General features: G+C 50.5%; 1 protein-coding gene across 1 annotated transcript; it reads left to right on the forward strand.

Moving 5' to 3' along the window:
- The first annotated feature begins 1,067 nt into the window (after nt 1–1,067).
- Nucleotides 1,068–9,959, forward strand: SERPINC1 (serpin family C member 1). Its single transcript, XM_051624375.1, has 7 exons — nt 1,068–1,214; nt 5,078–5,456; nt 7,674–7,889; nt 8,222–8,359; nt 8,450–8,843; nt 9,183–9,247; nt 9,433–9,959. Exons 2-7 carry the CDS (start codon nt 5,082–5,084, stop codon nt 9,604–9,606), a joined length of 1,362 nt encoding a protein of 453 aa, XP_051480335.1. The 5' UTR covers nt 1,068–1,214; nt 5,078–5,081; the 3' UTR covers nt 9,607–9,959.
- Nucleotides 9,960–11,126: the final 1,167 nt, after the last annotated feature.

Genomic DNA, 11,126 nt, shown 5'->3' on the forward strand with positions numbered 1-11,126 from the left:
CATTCTTGTAGAGGACATTTTACCTCCTGCACAAGAGGACAGAACCTCATCTGCCACTTGCTTGCTCGCTTGTGCTGCAGGTCTGGCCTGATACATGGTCAGGCAGAAAGCAGTTTTGAGGAGCAGGTGTTTGTGTGTGTCACTGGGCAGCACTGAGAGGGGATTGTGCAGCTTTTGTGCTTGCTTTTGGAAGTACCCCAGATGACAGAACTGATGAGAGATAAAGAATTAAAGATGTTGGGTAGAGGCAGTTTTCAAGAGTAGCACTTGTGATTCCAGGCTATGGAGGAAACCTACAAAAGCAAAGTTGAGTCCAGAGCATGTTATCCTTCCTTTCACACACATTTATTTCCACAATCTCTGCTCCACTTAATTCTAGCTCTTAAATGGCTTTTATTTTTCCCCCAGACCAGTTTGCAGCTGTGTTATCCATTAAAACCTGGGCTCTTACTGGAGGCCCATAACAGGGCAGCTTTAGTACTCACTAAACCAGCCAGCTCCTGGGTTTTGGTGTTCAGGAGGCAATGCTGTTGCATTTGCAGACCAACTGCATCCTAGAAGTGAATTTGGGTTGCTCAGTCCTGCTCCCAACACTGCCACACGTGGGGAGATGCTGTTCATCCTCAGCTTTCCAGCTAGGCAAGTGAAAAGGTGAGTGGAGTTAAGAGTTTGAGCCTGCTGAGTGTGACGTGGGGCAGTTTCTCCCAATCTGTGCTTGTTTCTTTGGGAATGGGGTTGACAGGGCTTGGGACAGAGGGAAACATTTTGCTGAGCTACAAGATACTACAGTGAGATTTACAAATATCTTGCAGCATCACATTCTTATTTGAACTCTTGAACATTTTGGGTTTTTTTTTTCCATGGCATGAGCAGTTTATTTTCTATTGGCAAGAACTGAAGCCATCCAGCACTTGCGTGGGGTAGGTGGTCAAACTTTCTCTTGTCAGATTGAACTTTAAAACCTCTTTCAAACTAAACATTGCTTTTTTTTTTTTTTTTGCTCTTTGCTTAACCTTCCACAGCTGGTCATCAGCCTTTGGCCTCAGCATCCTACTCCCCTCCCACCCTCCCCTGCTTTCGTCTCAGCCCTGCTTGAGCACAGAAATCCAGTGGGGCAACTGCTTTGGACTAGTTTGGGTTCAAGCAAGACTGCCTGTCCTCATAACAATTTGCATTTACATCCTAAAGGCAGAAGGCTGAAGGTACAGGAGCAGGTAAGAGAAACAGATTACACTAATCTTTCACTCTTAATTCCTTATTACGTGTTATTTTCCCTTCGTAGAGCCAATGAATTTCAGCTGCTGCCAGAGGGCTGTTTTTTTGCTCTGGGTGTGGACCCAAGGAGATGTTTTGAGAGGGCCCTCCCATCCCAGCTCTCAGAAAGGCTCGCTGCTGTGCAGCTCACTGAAGTGTCTTGCTCGACTCATCCCCAACCTGTAGCAGTGCTTTGTGGTGTGGAGAACAATTGAAAAAGGTCAGGTTGTCCTGAGTAGTCACTGATCTCTCGCCCAGCTGTAAAAGAGCACTGAAGATGCACTTTGTGCTCTTTTTTTTGAAGTGGGTGGCACAGGGAAGGCTTTTCTCAAGAGCCTAAATCAATCTCAGAATGGTTTGAGCTGCTTCACACTTGCTGTGCTCTTTAGCACACTGTGTGGGTGCTGTGGGATGTTTGCCCCATGGCAGGAGGCACCAGTAGGTTCAGCAGGGTGGTTGCTGAAGGATGGAGCTGTGGGTCTGCAAGCCCAGCCAGTCTTCCTTTCACACAGCGATGGGAGAGAGGGGGATGGAAATGGCCTGTGCTGACTGGAGCCCAGCTGTGTTGTACAGCAGATGTGGGATGAAGGGAATTTCTGTATTTTGAGCTGAATCAGCAGCTTTTTTCTTGGCTTTCTATGCTTCTCACAGGGGTGAAGCAGAGGAGAGGAGCCCTTCCTAATTGTTACATTCTTCCTTGCCAGTAACCCCTTTCAGGCAGTGATGGTGCAGTAATACATTTGGGATCCTTCCAGGATAAAGGCAGTTGACATATGGAGTGTGTGGCAGTGCTGCAGGGGAAAAAGGAGTTGAAGAGCTGTGGAGGAGGAGGAGTGGTTTGCAGCCAAGTGCCATGGCAAAGAGCTGGCCTCAGAAATAACAGGGATGCTTGCTCTAAAGGGCAGCTCTAGCCTCTTGGGGTGATAGTTCACCACAAGTCTTGCACTTTCTCTCTTGCAAGGTATGCCATGTACATATATTTGGCCTGTCAGGGGCCGAGCTGGCCTTAGTGGCTGTTAAATTTTATTTAATAGAATCACAGACTTGCTTGGGTTGGAAGGGACCTTAAAGATCATCTAGTTCCAACCCCCTGCATGAGCAGGGACACCTCCCACCAGCCCAGGCTGCTCCAAGCCCCATCCAACCTGCCCTTCAACACTGCCAGGGATGGGGCAGCCACAGCTTCCCTGGGCAACCTGTTCCAGAGTCTCACCACCCTCACAGTGAAGAGTTTCTTCCTAATGTCTAACCAAAATCTTCTCTCCTTCAGCTTAAGACCATTCCCCCTTGTCCTGTCACTCCATGCCCTTGTAAAAATTTCCTCTCCAGCTTTCCTGTAATCCCTTCAGAAACTGGAAGGTGCTCTAAGGTCTCCCCAGAGCCTTCTCTTCTGCAGGCTGAACAACCCAAGTCTCAGCCTGTCTCCAGAGCAGGGGTGCTCGAGCCCTTTGAGCATCTTTGTGGCCTCTGGACTCGCTGTCAAGTCCTTTATCTCCTCTAAGTGAAAAGAAAAATTGGCTTAATCCTGGCTCAAACCAGGACAGATGGTGTCAGGACTTTACTGTGAAGCAGAAACAGGGAATGCTTCCCATTTAATCAGGACAGGGTGAAGATGAGGTGCTCTCCCCACTCTGGTGCTTTGGGTTTTAAACGTGAGATTAGCAGCACTGCATGATGGTGGACACCACCATCTGCCTGTCTTGACACAGGCAGTTGTGCTTGTACAGGCAGGTCACTGGTGGACATGCCTTTCCCTGGAGGTGAGCAGAGTGACAGGGCAGGGACTGCAGCGAGGTTGTCCTCTCTGTGGTGGGACTGGCTGGAGGCATGTCAGTGCTGCTGGAGCCAGTGAGAGCTGAGCTTGGTGAGGGAGGGCTGCTGGCAGGCAGCAAAGGGCCACTGGCCCTGGGAATGCAGAGTGCAGGAGTGTTCCTGGCTTGTTGCTGGCTGACTTTTCCTGTAGTAGTGAAAGGGTCGGAAGAACAGCGCTTCCTGGACTACTTCCAATCATCTGAATAGTTTTCCTTTCTCTTGCCCTCCTGCCCTGGGTGTTGGTTTTTGTTTCTGTGTTTGGTTGACTTCCCTCCTCTGAGATTTTTTTTTTTTTTGACCCTTTGTGGTGCTGCATCTATCCTAAACTCTTTGAAGGACAATCTGCTTGTTGCCACCAAGAGCAGCAGCTGTGGCCTGAGCCTCTTGTTTAGCATGTTTTCTTACAGTACTTGTTGCTATGCTATTAGCATATGCTAAAGAGGGGGGGCCCCTTGGGGCTCAATGTGGTCTTGGTGCCAAATGAGGCAACTTCTGCTTTTGTGGAGGAACTGGAGCCAAGATGAAGTCATTGCCCAAGAGCCTGGGGAAGGGGCTGTGAAAGAACCCGGAGTCTCCTGCATCCCCAATCAGCCCTTGAGCTGGTCCCATTTTCCTCCCTGGATGTACTGGCCCACCAGTGCTGGCAAGGCTACAGACGTGGAGGTCACCAGCACTAAATGCAGCTGATCTTTGATGTAGTTATTCAGGAGGCAGTGCCTGAGAGCTGTGGCAGTGAGTATGTGGGAGCTGGCAGAGGCTTTCCCAAGTTAGACTTTTTTTATTTGAAAAAGTCTTCCATGGTGAGCGAGTCCCGGGCAGGCTGCCAGCCCCTTCCAGTGGTTGTTTCCCTGAGCTGTTGTGAGCGTGGTCTGTGAGCTTCCTCCCACAGGGTGTGTGAACAAACCCAACACAGTCACGTAGAGGCCATCTCAAAACCACAGTGTGCAGGAAATCATGTGTGCCACTTCATTGGCCCCAGGGCGGCTGGTGGGCTTGGCTGCCAGGGCTGGGGGGCTGTGCAGATTCCCCTGCTTTAGCAAAGGTGGGAAACAGAAATTTTCTCTGCCTTACAGGGAGATTTCCAGAAACCTGCTTTTGCTGGAACGTGGCTATTGACATTAGCCTACCCTCCTCAGGTACCAGGGACAGTCAGTTTGCATTGAGGTAGTGAGGACTTTGGGCAGGAATAGCTGTGATGCACGAGCTGCACCATACATGCTTATGAAATACACTTTTGAGGGATTAAAGACCCTCAGTGTGTGGAGGGACCACCTCCCTGGGAGGACCTTTTCCTTATCACCTCTTTTCTCTGCTGTAGTGTTTCCTGCATTATACCTTAAGCAGTAAGGTACAAAAGCACAGCCTCTAATTGAAGGGGATGGAGGAGCTCAGGTGAAGAGAGGAAAGAGACCAGGAAAGCTGGGAGATTCCCTCAGGAAAAAGGGGATGGAAACAGTCAAAAAAAAATCCTAAGGCCAGCTGCTCTGTGGAGTTTGGGGTGTACCCAGGAGTTTTCCCCATGAGACAGATGGGTGGGATCTGCACAGAAGCAGCATAACTGCACCTGGTCTGCTGCTCAGGGCAGTCTGGGTGGCTTTGGTGGCTCTGTGCTGGCTCCTGTCACAGGGGAAGCAGCACAGGAAGAGCCCTTTCAGGGCAGCCACCTTGACTGGCCAGGGGGGACGACTCAGAGGTTCAACTCATATGTTTTTGTCCAAGCTTGTCAGGGTTGAGCCTGCTGTTTAAAAAGAGGGCACCCAGTGCTCTAGGGTAGCAGAGTGTATTGCTTCTGAAGGTGGTGTGTGCTCAGAGGCATGCTTGTCCTGCTGGTGGTGCTTGCCTGTCCTCCTGGTTCATCCTGCAGCTCTGGGACAAAAGGATGACTAGAGAGGACCGTGGGGCTCCTGCCTCTCCGGCGTTGGCTGAAACGGGGCCTGTGGGCTGCTGGGGCTTGGGTGGGTTTTTGGGGCGAGCGAGGGTGTCTAAGATCTCTCTCTCTTTGTGGTTCCAGGACAATGCATCTTTTCGTGCTGTGTCTCTTCACCGTCTGGGCTCTGGCTGCCCCTGAGCACTATGTTGTGGAAGACGTCTGCACTGCGAAGCCACGCGACATCCCGGTGAATCCCATCTGCATCTACCGCAGCCCTGGGAAGAAGCCCCCAGAGGGGGAGGGGCAAGAGCCAGAGAAGAGGAAGCTCCCAGACTCCACTAACCCCAGGGTCTGGGAGCTGTCAAGGGCCAACTCACGCTTTGCTGTTGTCTTCTACAAGTACCTGGCTGACTCCAAGGACAACGGGCAAAACATCTTCGTGTCACCCCTCAGCATTTCTACAGCGTTCGCCATGACCAAGCTGGGAGCTTGTGGCAGCACCCTCCAGCAGCTCATGGAGGTGGGTGGCATTTCCTCAGCTCTTTCCTGTAGCTGTCACCAGAGTCAGAAGGACGGCGAAGGTGATGGTTGCCAATCACTGCTAAAGGGCTCTTTGGGTCAGGATGGCTCCTTGGCTTGGGAGGGGAGGCCTTAATTTAAACCAGCCCCTGGGAGGGGCAGACCAGGCTGCTTGTCTTAGGATTTGTTTAGATCCCAGCTCTCCTCTGATGCCCTGTTAGGATTCAGCATTCAGGGTGGATTCCCTGGGTTTGAGAGGTTCGGTTTCATCTCGAGGAAAGGAAGTCCACCGGGGAGATGAAGAAAGGGAGTGGGAACTGTTTCTCACAGACTGGTCAAACGTGTCACTGAGCAGGTAGCTAAGCTTTTTCTTATGCAGAAAGCAGGAAAAGCCATGACAATCAAGTCCCACTGGGAGAAGTTCTCTTTCACATCCCTCCCTCTCCCTTGGGACAAAAATAAGATAGACGGGACACCCTGTGGTCCACCTGGCTTCCAGGTCTCTGCTGTCCAGCAGGAGCACAGGAACATCAGTTACATCTTGAGGGTCTCCCTGTAGTAAGAGCAGTCTGAGCACACAGCCAGGACTGAACAGCTTCTGTGTATGTGTGTGGCAGTGTGACAGCAGGACAGTGAGGGCCTGAGCTTCCCCAGAACAGGAGCCTGTACACAGGGAGCCTCTCCCTCCAGTCCTGGCTCCTGAACTTGGAGGGGAGCCTGGTCCTGGACTGAGATGTGATCTTGAGTCCTGGCTCTTCCATGGGACCTATTAATGTCCAAGGGCCCATCTCGCTGTTGGACTTACTTGCCTGACAGCTGTGAGGGCACTCATCTGCCAAGTGAGGTTTGGTGCTGCCTGGGCCATCCTTGCAGACTGGAGGCTACAGCCCAAAGGGCCTTTCTCCCTGCATCAATGAGATGTGAATTGAGCTGCTCCGCTTGTCTTCACTGCTTCTGTCCTTATGGATCCTGCCTCTGGAGTAAGTCATCATGTGTTCACCTGCCATCATCCACATAGTGTGGGCAGAGCAGAGCAGTGAACCACATCTCCAAAATCATCATTCGTGCCTTCTCCTCTGGGTAGCCCTTCCTGCTGGAAGGGGACCCTACTGTCACTGAGCCATCTGGGATGCAGAGCTGTGCTTCTCATCCCTCCTTTTTCCCTACAAAAGGGCCAGTAATCCCCTTTTGCCACACAGGAAACCGTGCCAGAGATCTGGATGTTCATGTGCCTTAAAGCTGAGGCTGGGTAGCAGTAGATAAATCATAATTGTCCTTCCAGCGGCCAATTAGAAGCAGAGAAGAAAAAAATTCTCTGTGCTGCAGAAATTTACCCTCAAAGTTATTGCTACATAGTCCCATTCCCTACAAAAATAGAGAAGATGTACCAGAATTACTCAACAGGCCATGGGAATTGTCTTGGGGAGGAGCAGCCTTTGGCATTGCCACAGGAGTTTAGCACAAACCTTGTGAGTCCTCCTATGATCTGCACTGACCCAATAGCTGCTTCCAGGCCCCAGCAGCATGATGCTCTCACTGGGGTGTGGTGGGGTTTTGTGAACCTGCATAAACTGTTAATTTTAACAGCACTGGAGAAAGCCTCGTGGTTCATATGCCAGGCTAGAATCTGTTCCCTGACAGAGGTCAGAAGCCACAGAGAAAAACATCTCCAAAACTGTTGTGTGTCTTCTGCATGACCACCTCAAGGGTCTAGCTAAGTCATGCCCACGTTTGGGATGGACACATACAAAATGATGCATCTTCCCCTGACAGCTGGGGTAGCAAAAGTGGGTGGGGAAGAGAGGCAGAGGAAGAGACAGATCCAGGCAGGAGCCCTGCCAATGAGGAAGGAACTTCAGCAAGCAAGGGTGGGTAGGAGGCTGGGTGAAAGGCAGAAGCTGGGACCAGTCAAAGGAAGAGCATGGAGAGCAAGGAAACCAGGGTTAGAAGGAGGAGCAGTGCCTCTGTATGCTGAGCAGTGTTTAACCCTGCACTTTGGACTCCAAAGCAGGGTCTCAAGCTGGTTGCTTTAATGTGGATTTAGGTTCCAAATTAAACATGGAGGGTGAAGCTCTGAGGGCCTGCAGGTTTATCTGCTCCATGGTTTTGGCTTTTGAACTGCGGGCAGAGGCTGCATCACCACTTGCTGTGGGGCCCAAGAGCTGTGGGAGCAGAAGAACCTGCTCATGGGTCCCTTCTCGCTGTTTGGCTTCTCCAGGTCTTTCAGTTTGACACCATTTCAGAGAAGACATCTGATCAGATCCACTTCTTCTTTGCCAAGCTGAACTGCCGGCTTTACAAGAAAGCCAACAAATCCTCAGAGCTGGTGTCAGCCAACCGCCTCTTCGGGGAGAAGTCTTTGGTCTTTAATGAGACTTACCAGAACATCAGTGAAATAGTTTATGGAGCTAAGCTCTGGCCCTTGAACTTCAAAGTGAGTTGGAACTACTTGGGATTTTTCTTTTTTTTGTTTCTTTCCTCCCACCCTGCCCATCCTTCTGTTTTTGTTGCATCCCTGTCTTTTGCCCACGGGGAGTGCCCTGCTCTTAGTGTGTGGGACATCTGTGAAGGCAGGAGGGCATATGAAATGCAGCTCCTGTCCAAGCTTGCCTTAACCACAGGGACTGCCCAGCTTCTCATTTCTAAATGCTGCAGCACTACACTGGGAGCAATGTCCACCCCCAGCACATGCCGTGTTACCCTGTCTCCTGCAAATGGGGTAAAAAGAGGTGTTTGACTTAACCTTTTTTGGGTTTCTTCTTTCAGGAGAAACCAGAACTTTCCAGGAAGGTCATTAATGACTGGGTGGCCAATAAGACAGAGAAGCGCATTACAGAAGTGATCCCAGAACGAGGTATTGATGATCTCACTGTCTTGGTCCTGGTCAACACCATTTATTTTAAGGTATGGCTAACAAAACTGGGGGAACAGCCTGTTTCCCTGGGGGAAACACGATGCTCATGTTTGTCTCTGCCCTCCCCATCTCCCTTTTAGGGGCACTGGAAATCACAGTTCCCAGCTGCAAACACAAAACTGGATTTATTTCATAAAGCTAACGGTGAGACCTGCAAGGTCCCAATTATGTACCAAGAGTCCAAATTCCACCACGCGTTCATCCCCCAGGACAAAGTCCAGGTGCTGGAGCTGCCTTACAAAGGGGACGATATCACGATGGTGCTGGTCCTGCCCAGTGCTGGGACATCACTGGTGGAGGTGGAGCGAGAACTGACGTCGGAGAAGCTGCAGGGCTGGATTGACTCCATGAAGGAGGTGTCTCTCTTTGTCTACCTCCCTCGCTTCCGTGTCGAGGACAGCTTCAGTGTCAAGGAAAAGCTGAGAAAAATGGGGCTGGAAGATCTCTTCAGTCCAGAAAATGCCAGACTCCCAGGTCAGATGTGGAGACAGGATGGTGGAGGTGGGGGCAAAATGTTCCTTCACAGGCACCAGGGCAGTAAGCGCAGCAGCACATGAAGAATGAGAACATGGAAGAGTTTAGATACTGCTGCAGTTGGTGATGGACTCTGTGGTCAAGATCCATTGCGGACATCTAGCTCTGCTCTGGGCTAAGGGCATGGGATTCAAGCAATCAATAGCAGTTTGTGGAGGATGTTATTGTTTAAAGGCAGACATGTCCTCTGCTTCAATGCAGGCCATGAAGGATGGAAGTGTGTTCTCTGTTGAGCTGTTGTCTAGGAACAGTTTTCACTCTCTCCCTTTTGTATTTCAGGTATCATTGCAGAGGGCCGTACAGACCTGTATGTCTCTGAGGCTTTCCACAAAGCCTTCCTTGAGGTAAGCCTTGTTTTGACCCAGGAGGTGTCTTCCTTTTTTTTCTTAAAAATTGGAAGCATAACAATTAAAAAGTAGCTCTGAGCCCATGGTGTTAACTTACTCAGCAATCGGGAGTTCTGGGGAAGGAGGGTGAGCCCTCTGCATGCTGCACATATTTTAATCCCATCCTCTCTTTTGGTTGGTAGGTGAATGAAGAAGGCAGTGAGGCATCAGCTGCTACAACTGTCATTGTCTCCGGCCGTTCCTTCCCCATGAACAGAATAATCTTCAATGCCAACAGGCCCTTCCTGCTTTTCATCCGGGAAGCTGCCCTCAACACCATTATCTTCATGGGCAGAATAGCTGATCCTTGCTCCTAAAGGGGCTGTCAAGGCCTCGCTCATCCCTTCCCTGGCTCTGGAAAAGGGTGTTGCCACAAAGCCTGAGCTGCTCCAGGGGTGTTTGGTCTTACTGTTTGGTGCAAGCTGCAGGGAAGGACTGTCCCCAGCTGGGCTGTTGCTGCTCCTTGTTGCTGTGTAAAACTGGGCAGAGGGCACCTCACCTGCTCCATCCTTCATTCAAAGCTGATTTCTTTTCTGGCACCGTTATTTTTGTGGCAAACCTGAGTCCAGCGTCGCCGTCATTCTGATACCCAACCTTCCTTCCTTCCAGGCCTCAAACTGTAACATTGCTCCCCTGGTACATTAAAAACTTACAGATCTGTACGTAACAACCTGACCTCTGAATGGACACTTTTCACTAAGTCACTTCCTAAACTTATTTAAGCTTTCCTTTTTCCACAAACGGGCTCTTCCCTGCAGGCCCCAGCCCCAGCAGAACAACCTCGGGCTGCAGGAGTCAGTGGAACAGCAGCAGCCAAGTGGCCTGTGCTGCCTGGGCCACAAACATCCTTTATGCAGCTCTGGGTGGGAAGGCTGGTGGGTGGCAGAGCTGCCCAGTGCTGGAGCCCTACTTGCCAGCAGTGCCCAAGTGCTCAGCAGGCACAAGTGAAAGCCCTGCAGAGCCAAAGCTGTCAGTTTGTCCTCTTGAGTAGGAAGACTGAAATTAGCTCTATGGTAAAAGTTGTGAGTGGGGGTGTCTGTGAACCATGACAATGCCCAGGTAAGGTGACCAGTATCTATAGTTCTGTTAATCTGTTATTTAACCTGCCAGTTTACTCCTAGAGCTGAGAAGTCCTAGCTTGTTACATGTGTGATCTGACCTCTGGTTCACCCAAGGTGGCCACATTGCTGTAGGTCCTCTACCAGGGTTGTCTTCAGGATGCAGGAGAAAATTTGGTGAGCTTTCCCTTACAATTTCTGCATTTAGGGCAGCTGTTTAAAACAAAAAGGGTATGTGTTAGAAAAGCGTGTGCAGACATCTGCTCAAACACTGGTAGATTGCACTTCCCGGTGTGCGATTTACTCTGGATTTTGTAGGACCAGTCAATCATCTGCTTTTATAAAGGCTTCCTCTCAGCAGCGATTGCCACAGCACTGAGGGAGTTACCCTAGATGTGTCCCAGGCTGTGGAAGAGCCAGTGTGAGATGTCTGGTCTCTAGTTTTGGAAGCAGAGGTTTGGCAGGGCCACCTCTCCTGCTTCCCAGGAGGAAGGTTTGAGTGTTGGAGTTGCAAGTGCTGTGTGGTTTGGACAGAGTCACCTCCTCTGGTGTATCTTGGGGCTGTAGCTTTTTCCACCTGGGGAGAGCAAAAAGGGCTGAGCCTGCAGAATTGATGAGACAAGCTCATCAAAAAAGGACAGAATTCATCTGAGATGCCCTGAAAAGCAGACTGGCCCAGCCCAGCCTCCCCCACGTTGCCAGACTTCAGTTGATCTGAAGTGGGCAGCAAAGAGAAAAGAAACATCAGACCAGTCAGCTACAAGACACAGACTAGGATC

Source organism: Apus apus, chromosome 7, assembly GCF_020740795.1.
Source record: "Apus apus isolate bApuApu2 chromosome 7, bApuApu2.pri.cur, whole genome shotgun sequence".
Classification (NCBI taxonomy): domain Eukaryota; kingdom Metazoa; phylum Chordata; class Aves; order Apodiformes; family Apodidae; genus Apus; species Apus apus.